Genomic DNA, 21,049 nt, shown 5'->3' on the forward strand with positions numbered 1-21,049 from the left:
CTTGACCATGCATTACAAAATTGTTTAACATATCCAGAGTATGTTATATATGTATATTATTACATGGGATAAGGAAGTGAAAATCAGGCCAAAATTATTTGTTTGTAGTATCTGAAGTTTTATTATAACCGGAGTTATTATTTACTTTATACTACCAAAAATGCTGTCATCCAGTTTAGGACCTTGTATAGCTTTGTTTTACATATACAAATTGTTCCCTGTCTTGAGTTTTTATAAGAAATATTTGTTTTAGAGGACTCGTGATGCAGAATTAGATGCCATAGCAGCAACGGTTGGAGACAGTAGTGAAAACTGGCTTATCAATGTTGTGAGGAGAAATTTCTTTAAAACATAAGAAGAACTATCAAATGATTTGACAATTGACTGGGAAAAACCTATGAAAATTCACTTCATAGGAGAAGAGGGCTTAGATGCAGGTGGCTTAAGCAGGGAGTTTTTCAGCTTGTTGTTTAAGAACAATGACCTTTTTGAAAATGGATCATTCAGATTAGATTCAGGTCTGCTTGAAAAGAAGACATATGTAACAATGGGAAGAGCTACTGCGCGTACCATCCTCGCAGGACACCCAGGCCGCCCAACATGTTTGAATCCATTGTTGGCAAGCTTCATTTGTACTGGTGAAGAACCAGATCTAGCAGATATACCAGATGAATATGTTGGAAGGCCTGATGTGTTAGCAGCCATACAAGATGTATGTTTTTGTTAAAGAATTGAAATATGATAAACAAGATCAACAAGGAAAAGCGGCGTTCAATGAACGCAACCCCCACATGACCCAGCAACAAGAACCAATGGCAAGGAGCCCAGGGGGACCCCAAACAAAAACAGGACAGGGCAGAGACAGAGCACGGACAGGTTAATCATTAAATGATAATTAATTTGTAACTGATTAGGAATTTAAAGAAAATAAAAATAGGCCCGAAAAGGGGAAGAAGTTTACTTTACCTCCTTTCAAAGTAATGTTTCTCTATAAATACAACATAAAAGACACTGCCCATTGTTATATTTGAAAAAATATATGCATTTTTTAAAGTTTTTTCCTAACAACTTTAAAAACCATTTCAGATACCAACTTCAAATTTCATACATATTGTATGATTTATGGTCCTTTGTAACCTATCTGAACTTGGAAAGATTAAGAAGGAATTGAATGAAACTTACGGTAAATTATCAATTTAGTAATGGCAATATGGCCTAATTAATGTACAGGAACCACAACTCTATTACCTGTTGTCACAAAATAGCCTCCCTTGATTTGAAAGAAAATGCTAAAGCATGTTATACTGAATAAAAAGTTTTGGATGAAGTTCATTCATCATTATGATAATGACAGTGGAATTATTTTAAAACCATAACACTGTGACCAACTGTGACCAGTGCTATCAATTAGTCTCCAGTGTAAACATGTACAAATTGTAAGAAACTTTATTATATATTTGAATCAAACATATATATGTATGTTGATCATATCCCTTTGCTCAATCTTCATACACCGTCTGGTTAGTGTATTTAACAACTTTGTATGTAGTCTAAAACAAATTAAAATATGACTCCCTCTCTCAAAAGGGTATAATTCCCATTTATGATCGGTAATTATTTTGCAGATCTCAACAGACAGTACAGGATCTGGAGACCTTGTTCAAAGACATGGTGATTTACTTGGGCAGGCGGGCTTTAGAAAAGTTTTGTCATCATCAACCACCAGTGAAGCTGTACATGCTCTGAAACGGCACTTCACCTTTTATCATGTGATTGGACCACTTCTTCAATTAAGACAAGGCATGGGTTTACTTAATGTTTGAAAATACTTGTTTTGAAATCAATATTTTTAGTCAATGCATTTCTCCATCTTAATTGCATACATGTTTTAAAGGATCGGACACTATCAATGTTTAATTTGAAAAGACAGGTTGTCAGCAGTTTGAAATACTTTGGTACCAGTTATGTCTGCAAAGTTTAAGGGCTCATTTACGATGTATTAGAAAATTAAACGCTGTGACAATTAAACGCAGGTACTATTAAAGTTCTGAAGCGATTTATTTAAGCGATTTATTCACATGAAATGTGCTGATTGTGATAATTCTAGTGTACACCGTTCAATTTTACAACACAACTTTACTCATGTTCCATATATTTGCAGATTATGTTTACTTAATGAACTGCCTTTTTGTGATTATCAAGACTTTTTTAAAGACAACAGTTCATCATCAGATTTTACAGATCTCCGGGACCATGATGCATCATCTTTATTTGACAGCACTTAACTACTTCAACTACTGTACCATCAACTATACCAGATGATCACTTCCAGTGCTTCAAAAAAGGACTTCATTTTTTACACCTAAATGTTAGATCTCTTTTGCCTAAAATTTCTGAACTAAGAATAATTGCATTAAAAACTAAAGCAGCTGTTATTGGTATATCTGAAACCTGGCTTGACAAGTCTGTTACAGACTCAGAAATTAATATTGACAATTATACAGTTATAAGATATGATAGAGACAGGCATGGAGGAGGAGTGTGTTGCTATGTGAGGAATGATATTGCTTTTACTGCTAGACCTGACCTAAATGTTTTTAATGATGAAATTATTTTTATTGAAATTCTTTTACCAAAAACCAAACCAATACCTGTAGGTACTATATATAGACCTCCAAAACAATCAAATTTTATTGAACATTTTGAAAATGTTTTATATAGTCTTAATATTTAATATAATTAATATATTTAATATAGTTGTTATATTTTCATCCTCAAGGGATTGTTCGGCGTTCAGTGTCGGTGTCCCCCTCCATGTTGCTGGGTCATATGGGGGTTGCGTTCATTGAACGCCGCCTTTCCTTGTTGATCTTGTTTTTCATATCATATATTAGATCAGATTGTGAATGTTACATTCTTGGAGATTTTAACATTTGTTTTTACCAAAAGTATAGTTCAATTTTTAAATCCTACACTAGCATTTTGAAAATTTTTGATCTACAACAGATCATTACTGAAGCCACTAGAATTACTTTATCAAGCAAAAGTATAATTGATCATATCATTACCAATTCAAAAGATAGGCTAAGTCAATATGGTGTTATTTCTATTGGCCTAAGTGATCACTTTTTGACTTTTTGTACAAGGAAAATCAGCAAACAAAGTTTCTCAAAACATTATTTCTCTAAAGTTAGATGTGTAAAAAATTATAGTAGAGATTTGTTTATTGAAAAACTAGGTCAAGCAGACTGGAGTAAATGTTTTTATTCTGATAATGTAAACAGTTCATGGGTAGCTTTTAAAGATATTTTTATGTCAGTGTTGAATGCCATTGCTCCTGTTAAAGAAATTAGATTAAAACAGAGAACTGAACCTTGGATGTCATCAGAGATTTTAGACCATATCAAAACAAGAGATCATTATTTATACAAGTTTAGAAAATATGGTTGCCATGAAGATTTTTCTTGTTATTGTAAATTTAGAAATGTTGTTCAAAGAGAAGTAAAACATGCTAAGTCTTCTTATTTTACTGATCAAATTGCTGAAAATAGAAATAATCCAAAAGGCATATGGAAACATTTAAAACAATTGGGGCACAAATCCAAAGTTACAGGGAATGAAAATATTATTTTAAAAATTGATAGTGAAAATTGTCATAATCCTTTAAAAATTGCTAATCATTTTAATGACTTTTTTTCCTACTGTTGCTTCTAAGCTTGTTGATAAGTTACCTTGTGCTAGCAAAAAGATTGACATTGACTCACAAGCTTTGTTAGATTTTTAAAATGATAGAAATACTAAGAATAATAAAATGTACTTAAAACATTTGTCTGGGACATTTGTATATAAAGAGCTTAAGAATTTAAACTCATCAAAGAGTACTAGTTTAGATGAAATTCCTGCTAGATTTTTCAAAAGACGCAGCTTCCTTTTTGAAAATACCATTTACTTTATGTCAATTTCAGAAAATTATTTCCCTGATGACATGAAAGTAGCTAGGGTAAAACCTTTATATAAAAAGAACAGTAATCTTGAAGTAGGAAATTATAGACCTGTAAGCATTTTAAGCATTGTTTCAAAAATTTTAGAAAAATCAGTGTATTCTCAACTTGAAAAGTTTTTAGTTGATAATGGTTTATTGTATGAATTACAGTCAGGTTTTAGAAATTCCTATTCCACTGACACTTGTCTTATCCATCTTATGGATCATATCAGAAACAATAATTCCAAAGGATTATACACAGGCATGATAATGTTAGATCTACAAAAAGCATTTGATACTGTTGACCATGATATTTTATGTGGAAAATTGAAATTGATGGGTATCTCTAATACTGACTGGTTTATGTCTTATCTTAAAGGTAGAAAACAAACTGTTAGTGTTGATAATATTTTATCAGATTACATGCCTGTTACATGTGGGGTCCCCAGGGCAGCATCCTGGGTCCTCTTTTATTTTTGTGCTATGTAAATGACATGAGAATTAGTATAGATCAAGAATGTAAACTTATTCTGTATGCCGATGACAGTGCAATTCTTTTTGCTCACAAAAATCCAAGTATTATTTCTCAAAAACTTGGACAAACACTAGAGTCTTGTTCATCTTGGCTTGTAGATAACAAATTGTCACTTCATCTAGGAAAGACTGAATGTCTTATTTTTGGTTCCAAACGTAAACTAAAACAAGTTAAAGAGTTCAAAATTGTTTGTAATGGACATACTATTGAATCCACAAAATCTGTTAAATATCTAGGTTTAAATATTGATGATTTCTTTGTCAGGTGAATCTATTGTTAATTGTATTCTCACAAAGGTGAATTCACGTCTTAAGTTTTTGTATAGGCAAGCAAATGTTTTAGATTTTAGGACTAGAAAATATTTATGCTCAGCACTAATACAATGTCACCTTGATTATGCATGTTCTTCTTGGTACCCGAGCCTGAACAAGTGTTTTAAAAATAAGCTTCAAATTTGTCAAAATAAAATTGTTAGATTTATACACGGTATGGGACCTAGAGATAGTGTCAATAATGTTATTCTTGCTAATATGTCTTTACTAAATGTAGAAAACAGAAATAAGCAATTACGTCTTAATCATGTTTTTAAAATTATTAATAACCAGTGCCCTTCATATATGATAGAAAATTTTATACCTGTTCGAGACATTCATTCTTATTCAACTCGGTCGAATCAGTACAATTTTAGGGTCCCAAGAAGTTATGGGAAAGATAATGTAACTTTTTTTCAAAAAGCAATTAATGATTGGAATTCCTTGCCAACATACATCAAAAAAATTAATAAGATAGGAAATTTCAAAAGCTCTGTGAAGGCCCATTTACTAGAACAGTTAGGTTAGTAAATCATAATTAAATCCACTAGTATGACTAGATATTGATCTCATTTTTATTGTTTTCTTTTTAGCAAAGTTAATGGAAATACTAAAATTTGATATTTTACGTAAATGACATCTTCCAGTTTCCAAAGTTTTGTATTTTCCAATGTTTTTGTGTTTTATATTGTATACAGTCAACTATCGTTATCTCGACATCGCTTTTCTCGATATTTCGTTATCTCGATGAAATTTTGAAAGTCCCGATTTTCTTCCTTCTTTAACAATATTGGAAATATTTGTTTATCTCGATATTTCTATTTCGATATTTTCAGTATCTCGATGTAAAATTTCAGCCCCAACAGTTATTTTCACACTATTATCCTTTGTTTATCTCGACTTCGTCCGTTCCCCTCAGACGTGTGAAAAACACAATCTAGACGATAATTGCTCAATTAATAGCGCGTGTCATAATGTCGATTATGTTTGTAACAAGTTTAGCTGTTTTTATAAAAGTTAATCTATTTAGCGTGTTGATTGACTTATGTCCACAATGAGTGAATTTTACATTCTTTTTAAATATTCGAACACTGTATCAATTCATTATGACTTTAAATGTAAATGAAAAAGTGAAAGTATAGAAACGCTATCGTTGCAATATTGTTTCACAACATCACCACCAAATCAATCAGCGGTGGAACAATCTCGAGAAAGACCCGATAAATAACCCGGGAGGATATCCGGATCAACCATATCCGATATCCGATTCACTATATTGGTGTATTACTGAGTAAACCTCACTATGTGTTTTTATCACAGACACCCGTATTTCCGCTGGTAAACATCCGCTTATGTTACTTCGTTAAATATTGACTAGGCCTATGAAAACAAGACATGGGGATATTATAGTTTATTTGACATAAGGTATGCACATGTCTTTTGTAAAAATCAGTTTCGCCTTGTTCTAACCCTAATATGTTTATCTCGACATTTCGTTATCTCGATATTTTTTGGACGGTCCCAATGACTTCGAGATAACGAGAGTCGACTGTATTATAGTAAGTATATATCCAAGGACCCCATTGGAAGTAAGCCTTCGGGCTTTCATGGGCAATCCGAGGTTATTGCACACTACTCTATACATGTTTCCACTTACGTCCTTACATTTTATTAAACTAGTAAATTGATATCTAGTCATAGGAATGAAAGAGTTTTAGATTTTGTTTTTAGTTATAATATTTTATTATTTAATGAGCCGTCTGTGATATTTATGTCTGACAAACTTCCGAAATATTTTATTACAATTGTGTCATCAGTTTTATATAAAATGCTAAAGTGTTGTTTTATGTATACATGTATGTGTGTTTTAACCTGAATATCTATCTATCTATCTATCTAGAATTTAAATAGATTTTAAAGAAAAATGTAAAACATGATTTTAATACTATTTTAATACTGGGAGGCTGGTTGTGTTTGGAATGAGTTAGGAGCCTTGTCTCAGAAATTTGATATTATAAAAACATCAGATAGGGAATTTAACTGGTAAGATTGTGAAGATGTATTTTGTATTTGCATTTAGTAATTATTACCTAATTGGAAAGTGTAACAGATCGTTACAGTTTCCTATATTCTTGTTTTAATGTATACAGTGGCTTTGAAAATCAATGCTCTTTGGGGTTTTTTTTAAGTGAGGGGCGTGTGGTGTTTAATAAAAGAATCAAGCCATTGTGGTCATTTCTTGTCAATGTCATGCAAAAGGTTGGACATAACTAAAGAACGTCCAATATTTGAATGGACTAAGGTATATGTGTCACAAGACTTAGTGGTATGGATGATTGTATTCATTATTGATACCGAGTAAATTTGGAGAGAAAAAACTATTCATTGTGTTGTAAATACAGGAATATGATTTCAAATGATTTCAGTAAGGAAGCAATTTGTTATTAGTATTTTTAAAGTTTCAAACATGCAGGTCAAGTATATAGTGAGACACATAGTATGCACACATTGCCAGTGTCATTTTGCACATATATAGCAAGGAACCTCACTCTTATATACCAGTAAAACTTTATTGAGATGTGCTCCCGTTTTATTTAAAGATTAATATGAAATAAAATCTGTCTAAATTAAACCTTTTTTAAAACTTCTAAAGCATCAGTTCACTGGATGTTGATATGTATTCACCATAACCGAATGTGATCTTTTTTCTCTTTTACTTCAAATCAAGCAGATGGAAGCAAAGTGGTATACATTTTAATTTCAGGCAACGTCTAAAGACATTGAAAAGTAAATATGTTCTTAAATCATTCTTTGCAGGTTTGGAACTTCCTGGTGTTCAAACTGCCATCCAGGGACATGCTGAGGAGAATATAAAGTTCTTTACCACATCTCCAGTGTACAAAGTTTCTTCAAACCGACTTACACACCAGATGAGGGAAGAAATGATCATGTATAACTTTGGGAAATTCTTAAAGAAAGCGGAACGTATGTACTTAAAAAAAATTAATATGTTATTCATGTCAGCATGTGAGCATCTTTATATGCACTTCAAATTTAATAGAACTCCAGGGCTCTCCCTAATTTTTAGGGCCAGTATAATTTCCCATTCATCTAGCCAAGGAATGTACCTATTTCCCCAAATTTGGTCAAAATTCCCCTTCATTATCCCAAAATGTTTAACCTTTGAAAAAATGATTACAAGTCAAATGACAAAAAAAATCATTGATTTTTGACACTTCGTTGTGTAATGTTTTTGGATTCATGAATTTAATTTACATCAATTGCATTAAATAGAGCAAATTTGTTTGTTTCAGTTAAAAATGTTCGATATATTTCACCAAGTGAGCACCAAAAGTAATATTTCCCAAGTGACTTTACTATTTCATGCTAATGATTTAACAAAAACAACATTTAATTAGTATTAATTAGTAATAGGGAAACAGCGCAAAATTTCAATCAAATGACGTCATATCAGAAACAAAATTGCATTGCATTCTTTGCTGGCATTGCTTGCTCTCATGTTAGCATTTTTACAATGAAACAGGTAGAATCTGAGAAAACAGTGAAATTATATTTCGATAACTCATTGTTTCAAATGGTAAGTTTATCAATATGTAATCCACCGTTACAGTTCAATAAACCACTGGAAAGCATTAAATAAAATGTTATTTTTGTTTTGTTTCTGTCAATTTGCCTAATTCTTCTGTTTAGCCAAATAATTCCTCAAATGTAAAAGGACAGCTCGAACCCATAAAAGTTTCGGCTAATTTAATTTTGTAGTGGCTCAACCAATTATTTATTAATTTAAGTCTGCAAAAATGTTCCAAACTGTTACTTCTTTCTGCACCTGTAGGGATACACTTCTCTTCCCTGATTCTTAGATAAATAGAAGAATAAAACCAACCTGATTTCCTTCCAACTGCATAACAACAATCGTCTCACATAAAAATTGATCTTTTGAGTGTTGATGAGACAACAATAGGACAAGCCAATCTTTGAACTAACATTATAGACTGTCATTGTTACTTTTTTCTTGATAAAACCTATTTATTACTTGTGAACTGGTCATTGTATGTATGTTGGGAAAATAATAAGGATATGATTGTCTAACCTAACCTACCATCTTTTTTTTAACAATATGGGCAATATACTCCATTCAGGTAGAAATTATTATTCTGTTTCGTTTGGTGATTAACACTGGACATGTTCTTCAGGCTCTCATAGGATGTGAAACACTTCCACGAAATATAGAATGTAGATTGGTTGAATTTAGCCACACATCAAGTAATTTAACAACTGTCAACACATGTGCGCCTTCAATTATGTTCTCACAGACTGCTCGTATTCAGGAGTATGAGACTTTTGAAAAGCACTTTTTGAGCGTTATTGTTGATGCTATTGGTTTTGGAATTGAGAAATGTTGTATGACCAAAGTAAAAAGATCTTTAAAGAATAGAATAAAGTTCATTTGCTAGCCATGTTTTTACCATACTATGTCATTTTGCCAAAGATGGTTAGATTTGAACAGATTTTGTAAAAAATGTTCCTTAGATTACCATCCCAAGATTGCTCAAATGATTTGTGTAAAAACACAACAGTCCCCATTTTTATGTTTTTTAAAGAAGGGCAGCATAAAGTCGCCGCTTTGTAACTTTGCATGTCTGTCTGCCCTTCTGTCACACCCTTTTCGAGTAAACTTCGAAACTAGGTATGGGATTAAAATAAAACTTGATATATAGGATAAACAGGTGCTAAGCTATCTTCAGGAACGACCGCCTCCGTGGTCGAGGGGTTTGAGTCGATGACTTCTAATCCAGTTACCTCTCTGGCGTGGGTTCGATCCCCGGGAGATGCTTTGGTAGTATAGCACGGAGGAAGGTAGTCTAGTACAGGTGTAACTCTCCAGGAACGATGGTTAGGAAACTACCCGCCCATATGACTGAAATACTGTTGGGAAAAGGCGTAAAATGAAACAAACAAACAAATAAAAATCTGGTTTTCAAGAAAAACCTGAATCAGCGGTCACCTGTATTCAGCAGTAACATGGCTTAAACCGCCAAGGAAAAATTGTTTAACACTTTTTTCCTCAGTTACATGTTTTAAGCAGCCGCCTTTCTAAAGCAGACAATAAGTAGTTCACGGAGCATATCCATATCGGTACCCTCTTTGCGAAATCTACTCAAACGGTACCTGTTTGAACATGCACAGGTCATTCTCTGCTAAAAACAAACCAGCGATGGATAACAATCCAGTAAAATTTCATTGTAGTAAGGAAAGGAGGTATGACACGTAGAAAAGATATATACAACGGAACACTAGAATGTTTTATTTATGTGCTGAGTTGTCATGTGCCCGATTGTCATGTACTGCAACTTCACAATAAGCTACAAAAAATCGACATGTCTTGCCTCGCCCATCACATCGACATATTTTTCGGGCTGAAATGAACCTGTGACTTGATTATATATGCATCATACATATTTAATATGTTCATATACATATCATCTTCGGACAAATGGCAGTATATTGTCAAAAATAAATGTAAAATTCATAAAAACACCCTACTTTCGGTTTTGCAGCGGCACAGGCTACCTCTCTTCATTTGAATTTTTATATCACAGGTACCCTCTCATTTTTTGAACACATAGGTACCCTCAAAGCACGACATATGCTTTTATTTGCGTTAATCGTTAAGTATGTATGTAATATTTCTTACTTTTATGTAAATATTACATACTTAGCGATTAACACATAAAAGTATATGTCGTGCTTTGAGGGTAGCAGAGAATGACCTGTTCGAAGAGGGTACCGTTTGAGCAGATTTCGCAAAGAGGTTACCGATATGGATATGCACCGTGTAGTTGGACTTCCCTCAAGAAGCGGCTAAGTAAATTGTATCATTATAAACCATGTATCGTATATAACCGGGATATCCTTCACACCCATGCACCCGAAATGTATGATCTTTTTATGCATAAAAATCAACCGATTACTACCGATCTCTTCGACAGATTTGCACGTGCCCTACGGGTTCGAGCGAAAGAAGTTCGACAATATATTTTTGTAATCAATTACAGCAAAAGTTGTTGCAAAATTTCCACTAGGACTCCAACTTTGATAAGAAAAATGTATGCAGTAATTTTCCGAAATATGGAAATTGCTGTACGTCACGTGATGCTACATTGGATTTAATAGAGAAAGGAACAAGGTCGATAAACCTTACGGTGACTCACATATCTTATTGAAGACTTACTTTCTATCGTCATATCATTGTCATAGAACTTTATACTTTTCTATGACAAAAACTGATACCTTTTAAAAATTGAAATACGCGTTGAAACATAAAGACGACACCCACCTCATTAAATTTAGATAAAGGTAGTGCATACTACCTCCTATTTTGCTGAAAACCATTTACATGCATACCGATAGCATAGTTACTTAATGTTCTCTAAAACTGCCAGGAATAATGTATATATGACGAAATCATGATTCAAAGAGTATTTTTATCCTGTAAGTAAATGCTCTACATCTAGTATGTTTACAGTCATTCCAATAAAATATATAAAAAAAACACACACACACAAAAAGACCAAAACAAACACAAAAAACACAAGAAACGGAGGTAAGAAAAATATCTCTTGAACTGAAAAACACGATCAAAACCAACGTTATATAACCAAATGTTTGTGCAAATGATAAGCGTACTATGCTTCATAATGATTAACACACTTATTGTCTAATAAAATACGCTTAAACGCGCCGTGATTAAGCACACGAACACACTGACAGTAACAAAAGTTATCATAAGAACTCCAGGACATATTTTGAGATATCGCAAAAACTCCGTAACATTTGAAAAATCGGGTATAAATTTATTAGCCCGGGCTTTATGTTTGCAACTCTCCATAATAATTAGGTAATTAAGTATAGCAACGAAGAAGATCACAAATGAAAAGGTCAATATGTACGAATTAGCAAGTAATTTGGTCATTTTTCTCAAAACTTGCAGATTTTTTTTAAAAAAGCGACAAAATATGGACTAAAAGATTTTTTTCTGAAACATAATACAATATATAGGGCAAGCTTAATTATCAAAGTTAATTTAGCACCTCAAACTCCCCATTTAAAGTTAAAAATAACCATTTTAGGCGAGTTCTCCAAGTATATAGAAAAGTTTTCCACAGAAATCCGTAACGTTTTCCAGGAACTCCTTGACAGTTATCATAAGAACTCTAGTGATGGAAATCGGATGAAATTTCTCCCAATCGATTATCGGTTCAATCGGATGGAATATAATCGATAACTTTCCGATTATTAATCGCCTGTACTAGAAAACAGAGAAGGAATATTTTTCCAAAGTCCTTAATTATATTTTGTACCATTAACTTCATTAAGCACTTTTCAACATTGTTTAAACTTTATACAAATGTTATACTTAGTTTTATCTTCTGGACATTATTGCTTGAAAGGAAAATTTAAAGAAATTCCTATATATAAACCTGAGTAAAAGTCCAGAAATTCCAGGTAGGTAGTAGGTACAGTACCCTAGACTGACAGACAAAACATGATCACAAACTAACCTTGAACTTAGTGTTCAGGTTAGCTATAAATAAAACAATTCTCTTCTTTGTTATATGCAATCAGATTTCTTAGTGTAAAATACAATTCATTAACTTTTCACTAAAAATTGAAAGTAAATAGTAACAGGTGAACAATGAAGTTGAATGAACATGTGACTTGAAAACTACTCGAAACTTCAAAAATGACTAGAATCTTGGAAAGTTATTCAATTACCACTATTTGAATTCTGATAATTGTCTCATTGAATCTAACTTCTCTAATTACACTACCAATAAAATTTTCTGTTCACATTCATGAAAATAAATTTGTTAACATTTTCAGGATTTAGTCTGTTCCTCTTTTTTGTAACGATATTCCCTGCCAAACTAAAAACACGTTCTGACGGAACAGAACTTGCTGGTACAGCAAGGACTGTTTTAGCACACGAGAAAGTCTAGGAAAATTGGTACTCATTTTCCTTCCACCATTCTAACAATGTTAGACTTTTATCTGATTCTTTCCGCGCAATATCAAAGTACTTGTTTATCTCTGACTCGACTAACACAACTTTGGGAATTGTCGATTCTCCAGTGATCATGCAAACATCATCTAACCATTCAACAGAATCAGAACACTTTATCTTAGCCCGCTTGGATTCTGGCTCTTGTACTTCGTCAACCTGGACAACATTATCAAGTGTGTCTGGTAGACAGGGTAACGGTGGTAATGCTGATTCCTTGTTTGTTAAATCTAGTTCTACTTCATTCTTCACCTTTACTGTCAGCATCTCTGCCTTTTCCTTAAGCAGTTGTCGCCCCCTTTCTCGCTCTTCCTCAGATAAGAAGGTAAGATGTTTTGTATCTGGGTTAAGTATGGCAGCAAGTAGTGGTAGATCTTCTGTCTGAGTTCTGTTTTCAAGCTCCTGTATCATGGTGTTTTTCATGTTTTTAATGAGTTCATTGTCATTTACATTCGGCTGTACAACAGATGTAAGCTTTTTAATTACTGGACAGACATGTTGCATAGTAGGTGATGACTGTGAACAAAGGCACACGCTTTTTATTACTTGGGGACCATACGCCGCTTTTAATGGAATGGCACGGAAGTGTCACATTGAAGGTTCCATGATTACCGCCGTATGAACACATCTGCGGATGTTTCTAAATTCAAAATTTTACTATTTCACGTTTAAATGTTGAATTCTGCTTAAGCCGGTGCTAGGGGGCGTGGACGGTAATTTGCACTTTCCAGTACCGTCCATGAACAGGCTCAATCAAACCGAGCCTGCAACATTTTCAGTTTTGCCGTGTTGGGCTTTCTTTAGGGATTCTATATTTATCTATTTTACTGTTGCCTTTTCAAAAGGTTTGAGAATACTAGTAACACATTCTAGAACTGATATATCTTCAAAGCTGTAACTGTTTGCCTTTATTACTTGAGATGCATGTTTTGACAAATTTGCGTCATTTGCCATGTTAACTATGTAAGGGGTTTCTGTAATCAAACGCTGTAACATAGATAATGTGCTATTCCATCTTGTGGGACAGTCCATGATTAACCTATGATCTTTTCGCTCTGGGTTTAATAACTTTTGTTTTTCCACAAGCAAGTCAGTAGCAGAAGATGATTTATGGAAAAAAGAAACAAGAGTCCTTCCTTTTGTCAACAAGTCTTCCATTTCTGGAATTTTTATTGCTTTTTTAACAACCAGATTGATCCTATGGCCAAAGCAGCCAAAGCGCGTAAAACCCAAAAGACGGACAGCTTTCTGTTCATTGGCAGCATTGTCGGTTGTCATGGCTGAAGGGCGACCTAAGTTCCATTCATCTAGAGTTGACTGAATATTTGCTGCGATGTTTTCCCCTGTATGCATTCCTTCTACCTGCAATACAACAAAAGTTAATACTGAGTTATTTTTTAAAGAGTGTTTAGTAACATCTGCAGCCAAATATGGCAGGACAGATGTTTCTAAATCAAAATTTCATCATTTTCATGTTTAAAATGTTAATTCTACTTAAGACGGTGCAGGGGCGTGGACTGGTTTGATCCCTGTCTCAGACACACCTGTATACCAGACATGTAAGAACTGAAATTTTTTGGCAAATATAAATAATGTCCCGTTTATTTTTTGCTAATGAGCATGGTGAGTAAAATATTTAACAAATAACACGTGGCCTTGAGGACAATATGCAAGTTTACGGACTGATTGGTCAGACTGAGGAAGGTATATGGCCCGAAGCGCAGCTGAGGGACATATACCTTCCGAGGTTTGACTTACCAGTCTGTAAACTTGGATTTTGCCTAAAAGGCCATGTTTTATTTGTTATATTATACCAAATCTAAATCCTTTCATCCCTTTTGTTGCTGACATTTTTACTATAATTTGCTTTCAAATAATAATTTATTTGTTCAATGTGTGAACTATTTCAAACCCTAGTCGGATTTAATATTACATGTATTATTTTCAGGCGATACAGCAAAAAAATAAAAAAATAATGCTGTTCTTTTGTTATTCAATTTTTGTTAATCAAATTAAACAGGCAAAAAACCCCGAACTTTAAGATTTAATATGGCGTCATCCAGTCCATATAAGAATTATGGACTGCCCCTGGTCTGTATGCGGTTTATGGACCGGATGATGTCAAATTAAATATTGAAGGGCGTATGCAAATGAGGTATAAAATTTTAACTTATTCTAAAAGTGATGTGTTTGTAAAAGACATGTTGTTGACTAAGAACCTACCTTAACAGTTCCAAGAACAGCATGTTTTAATTCCCAGTCTGTTTGGATCATGTGGCATGTCACAGTGTCATAACTCTGTGTTGAGTTGCTTGTCCATCCATCATGGGTAAGTGCTACTGATTCGCACAGTGAGAGATCATTTTTCAACTTGAGTTTCATTTCTGAATATTTCCTATCCAACAGCACAATTGCAGCAGGTTTAGATGGAATAGTATATCTGTATAAAAATAAAAAGTAGGCACTAAAATTTGCTATATGATTTCAGATTATAATTTAAACCTAAAAAAATGTACATGGGTATGTTTTGCTTTGTGCATATTTTGAAATATATATAATTTGCTATATGATCCTGATTTAAACCTCAGTCATTTAAATGGGTATGTTTTGTTTTGGGCATATTTTGTAATATATATAAAAGGGCTCACAGTATAAGTTGACAAGGTATTACTGGAGTCAACAGCAGTTACAGATATATCAGACCTTTTTCAGCCAGCTAATTTAACAATTTTTCATGTGGAAGACCCATACTTTCCACAAGAAACATACAATTTTCTAACATAGTTATTGATGGTATTGGCACTTAAACTGAGTGAGAGATCTAAATAACTTGGCCAGAGATAGCACTTAAACAATTTTTTCTTAGGCTATTTCGAATGAAAGCACACTGCAACATAGTTTACATAAATAACAAACTGAAATTTGAACAAACAACAAGAAAAAGGTACCTTGGCTCCAGTACTGAAACAAACTTCTTGAAGGCATCATTTGATATCAAACTCAATGGCAGTGACTTGCTCACAATCAATTTTAGAAGGAGGTCATTCAAACACGATTGTCTTTCATGGGGCAAATATTGTCTAGTTACTGCTGTTTGTATTTTAGGCTGTAACATGTTGTGTTTATCTCTTACTGGTTCATTTGCTTGTGGGATCAACTCTTTATGCTCATGTTTTATGTGGAAAACGAGGTTAGTAGTATTGCCTGAAATAGAAAACATAACAGAATATTTACATTGCTGTCAATAACAGTATACTTCTTCAATACACAGTACATTCATGTAATTAAACAATAGTTACAAAACTGATTGAGTGTATGAAAAAATAGCATGCCTGGTATTTAATCAGTAGTATCAGTACTGTCCATTTATTCAATTTCAAAAGAAAATTAAATACATGAAAGTAAGTGCATGTATTGTTTATGTTAAAATGAGAATTAAGACAACTTGAATTTTGTATATACATAAAATAATTATATACAACCCTTGAAACAGTTTCCTTAACCATAAATTCTAACTCGCTTATCAAACATAAAAGCCTGTCAAGTGCATTATTCCATTAATTAATACACGATATATGCACAGACGCTTGTGGTTTGGAGCTCAAAACGCCTTTAAAATCCAAATAAAATGCATATTTGTCAATCCCAGGACATGTACTGATCATATATATCAAAAAATCTTAATATATGCCGTTTTGAAAAAAATTCATATTTCAACATCTATAATAATACACAAGATAAAAATGTTCGCCGGAAAAAATCCGCACCCCTACCGTCATAATCACCATGTATTTTAATCCATTTCCAATATTATCACATAATCCTTTGGTCCATCGACACAGAAGATATAATTCTTCACGATGGTGGTCAATTTTAAACTTCAACGGTAATATAAACAACGCAACAGCCGAAATAAACATCAATATTCTCGCCGTTTTTTTTCAACGACAAAAACTTTCGATAAATTCAATGGACCAGACGGCTATGAACGAAGCTATCCGATTATGTGGCCCCAGCTTTGCCGTGTGCAAAATGCGCAGCGCTTTTAAGTTTGGGAACCACATAATCGGATAGCTTCGTTCATAGCCGTCTGGTCCATTGAATTTATCGAAAGTTTTTGTCGTTGAAAAAAAACGGCGAGAATATTGATGTTTATTTCGGCTGTTGCGTTGTTTATATTACCGTTGAAGTTTAAAATTGACCATCATCGTGAAGAATTATATCTTCTGTGTCGATGGACCAAAGGATTATGTGAAAATATTGGAAATGGATTAAAATACATGGTGATTATGACGGTAGGGGTGCGGATTTTTTCCGGCGAACATTTTTATCTTGTGTATTATTATAGATGTTGAAATATGAATTTTTTTCAAAACGGCATATATTAAGATTTTTTGATATATATGATCAGTACATGTCCTGGGATTGACAAATATGCATTTTATTTGGATTTTAAAGGCGTTTTGAGCTCCAAACCACAAGCGTCTGTGGATATATGCACAGCAAAGAAAAATGCTTACACAGGAATACACGCCATATGACGTCAAATATGACATCACTTAACCAAATGACATCACGAAAATTACTCAATATGCATGTAATATTGTTCAGCATATTTTAATCATTTCCCTTTTTATAAGCATGATAGAATGAAAAATAGATATTAATTTTTCTTGCATTGAAGTATCATAATGCATAGTTTATAATTCAAATGCTTTGTAAAATTGAAATTAATCCCTCTATCAGACTTTATGATATATTCCTGTTCATTTGAACCTGAACCGTGCATTATTTTACACCATAATAGTGGACCTGATGGAATGTCACTCTAATATAATTCTAATTGAGCTGTAGGCTGTAGCTGGTTCAGATGAGCCGGTCCAGATGCATAAGAATTTAAAGAAGAGTTTAGAAGACGAATTAGACATTTTTCAGAAGATTTCATATGATGAACACCATTTTGTACTCTTCACATACATTTTGTTATGCACACTTACATTTGATTCATTTATGTTAGGTATAGGCAATATTCACTCAACATCAAAGACCTTATATATCAAATTTAAATGGGGGCCAGTTTCCAATTATAATTAATATGTATACTGGTTGGAGAGATAACTCCGACACTAAATCAAATATTTTTTGCAATATATAAATCATCTTCCAGTATATTTTAAATATATTGAACAACCTAAACAAAGTTCAGTTCAAAGACTTTACATTATATTACAAAAATTATGTATGAAAATGGAATCTGGTACTTCTTTATGGTCTGGAATGAGGTATACAAAACATGGTCTTTTTACCCCACAACAGTAGATAAAGTCGACACTTAAATTTTTAAGTAAAAAATGACTGGAAAATCAGCATCAATAATTTATTTTTACATCTTATATGGTTTATCTATTTTTTGTAAATATTTAAACAATTTTTCAAAAATCTTTCCCAAGTCAGTGGCCTCAGGTCAATACATTTATAACAACCTTATTGTAATATAGTAAAAAGAACGTTTTGAAGCAGTTTTTGCCTGCAAAAAGTTTCTAAGGTTATTTGAAAAACATTAAAAAGTTTATCAAATTATAAAAAATCATGGCATTCTGTCCTGTTCCTATACTATCAGGTGATCATGTGCTTGTTTGTTGAAAAACAAAGCTATAACAATTATATTTATCAAGTGTCGGGGTTATCTATGCGTCAGAGTTATCTCTCCGACCAGTATATGAAAATACAATACTGAATTATTTAATAACTGAAATGAAACTGGCATACAAACTGTACCCACCAGAAGTCACAAGAAAATATAACTTACTACCTTAAATTTTCTATATTAGATTTATTTAATATCTAATTTCTTTCATCACTTGGTGCAAAATTAGAGAAAAAAAATCTGGGTTTTTCAATAACCATAATAACATATATTTATTTAAATGCACTTCCTTGTTCATTTTACTCTAAGCCCCTTTCCATGTAACTTACTGTATTGTATGTCTGCTTGATTAAATAAATATAAATTTAATTGTAAATCGTATACAACATGGGTTAAAATAATATATCCGAATTATTCTTTATCCGAAAGCATTACAAAAAATAAATTACCATTGTTCCTGTACACTTTCTTGCAAATGCTGCAAATAGCGTTACTGAGCTGGATATTTCCATTAACATCCTTTCTAAATTTAAAATAGTTCCAAGCAAGTGACTTCGTTTTCTTTCCTGGATGCGAAAACAATTCAAGGCTCTCATTTGCGTCCATTGTCGCGCGTTCTATGAGACTAATTAACTCCCTTTGGTATGGTAAAAATAATTACGGCGACGTCGCGGAACGGATTCATTTTAATCGATTATTGTCGCTCTCCAAAAATGTAAGTGATCATCGGCGACAAGCGACAATCGGAACATCACTAAAGAACTCCAAACAGGTTATCATAAGAACTCCATCCTTCGTGTAACACTTCCTCCCCCGTGAATTTGCATTAAATGCAAGATAGAATTATCTTACTTGATTATGTAATGGTTGAGACACCTTACATAATGTTTAATGTAATGAATCAATTGGTTACTAGGATATGGACTTTAAAGAAGTGTCACTCTTTAACCAGTTTCTAAGTTAAAAGATAAAGGGCCATAATTTGAATTACTTAGTATTGGTTAAGCATAGAAACTGTAAAACCACATTACAGCACATGTGATCATGTAGAATATTGGCAATTAGGTAATCAAATGCACATTAAAAGAAGTGATTCACTAATCTGTGTTTTAATAGGAATGAGGAAGCTTGAGCTTTGAGCTTTGTTTTCTTTGAATTCCTAACCAGTTCAAAATTATTTATCATTTAGTGATTAACCTGTCCGTGCTCTGTCTTTGCCCTGTCCTGTTTTTGTTTGGGGTCCCCCTGGGCTCCTTGCCACTGGTTCTTGTTTCTGGGTCACATGGGGGTTGCGTTCATTGAACGCCGCCTTTCCTTGTTGATCTTGTTTGTCATATTTTTGACAGGCTTTAAATGCATGAAAGAGTTATCTTACTTGCATTTTTAATTGGTATGATAGTTGGGAAGCATTGAATAAAGTTTACATGCAATACATCAAGTACTTGGTACACAATAGTGTAATTTGTACTTGCATGCAAAACCTTAACAAAGGTATGATGCCGACACCAACGCCAGTATAGCTCTCCTCTTATTCTTCGAATAGATGAGCTAAAATTTAATAAATTAGTACTTAGCTAAAGTTACCTCAGCAGTAAGCTGAATCTTTGGGTCCCTCAATTGTCCCATAATCCACATTTGCATGGGTGTTTTATTGTGTTCTGTCCGTAGTGGTCGATTAGAAACAGCATGTACAAAACGGTCCACTGAACTTTGAATCCTCTTCAGAAAGACAAGGTGAAGAGAAAGAAGGTTGACCTCGTTGTCTACATGAAGAATTCCATCCTGTTCCATTGTACGGAATAGCTCAGGAAGTAGGTGCACGTGCATCCTGCCACAGTTTCCTGCCAGAGCCGCTCAATTCTGAAATCAAAAACATATGTAGTTACCTTCAAAGAAACTTGATAATAAACAATGGCTAACATTGATTTATTTAATCTTTTTCTTTCAAATAAAATTTGGAACATATTATAAATCACTATATAAATGTCCTACTTTAACTTTATCAAAACTCATATTTACATCTACATGACAGGACAACTGAGTTAGTAATGTCCTTACTGAGTCTATTTCATATTCTATGTTTTCAGTCCGGAAATTGCCAACATTATTAGCGATCTGGATGATTCTGTCTCTAATAGCAGATTTTATATGCAAAAGTTCCGTCTGCTCATGGTTTTCCCTACAACAGAAACAAAACACCAATGACAAAATATAAGGTTAATCAAATGAATTGTTTGTCATAGAAGATATTAATAAACATTTTTTTCTACATTCTCAGTGGTGTTTATATTGCAAATACTTTTGCCTTAAGGTATAAAACTTTTTTGTTTTAAATGGAGAAGATCTGCTATACATTTCCAATATAATGAAGGCTATAATTAAAGAAAACTCTTTAAAAGGCATCTTCAGCCCAACATGCAATATTCATTTTATAACCATTTCTTGGGACCATTTTTGTACATTTTGTTTTTATGTACACATCAATTAATAT

The 21,049-nt window shown here is 33.1% G+C and overlaps 2 protein-coding genes across 2 annotated transcripts; one reads left to right on the top strand and one right to left on the bottom strand.

Moving 5' to 3' along the window:
* Window positions 1–397: 397 nt before the first annotated feature.
* On the top strand, window positions 398–12,849 carry LOC132743547 (uncharacterized). Its single transcript, XM_060732078.1, has 4 exons — window positions 398–712; window positions 1,626–1,806; window positions 7,646–7,813; window positions 12,734–12,849. The coding sequence occupies exons 1-4, from the start codon at window positions 398–400 to the stop codon at window positions 12,847–12,849; spliced, it is 780 nt and encodes a 259-aa protein (XP_060588061.1).
* On the bottom strand, window positions 12,846–19,310 carry LOC132743548 (zinc finger BED domain-containing protein 4-like). Its single transcript, XM_060732079.1, has 5 exons — window positions 19,008–19,310; window positions 15,860–16,115; window positions 15,131–15,351; window positions 13,740–14,269; window positions 12,846–13,367 (listed from the first exon to the last, which is right to left on the bottom strand). Exons 1-5 carry the CDS (start codon window positions 19,162–19,164, stop codon window positions 12,846–12,848), a joined length of 1,686 nt encoding a protein of 561 aa, XP_060588062.1. The 5' UTR covers window positions 19,165–19,310.
* Window positions 19,311–21,049: the final 1,739 nt, after the last annotated feature.

This window comes from Ruditapes philippinarum, unplaced genomic scaffold (assembly GCF_026571515.1).
Source record: "Ruditapes philippinarum isolate M1 unplaced genomic scaffold, ASM2657151v2 ctg10671_1_1_1_1, whole genome shotgun sequence".
Classification (NCBI taxonomy): Eukaryota; Metazoa; Mollusca; class Bivalvia; order Venerida; family Veneridae; genus Ruditapes; species Ruditapes philippinarum.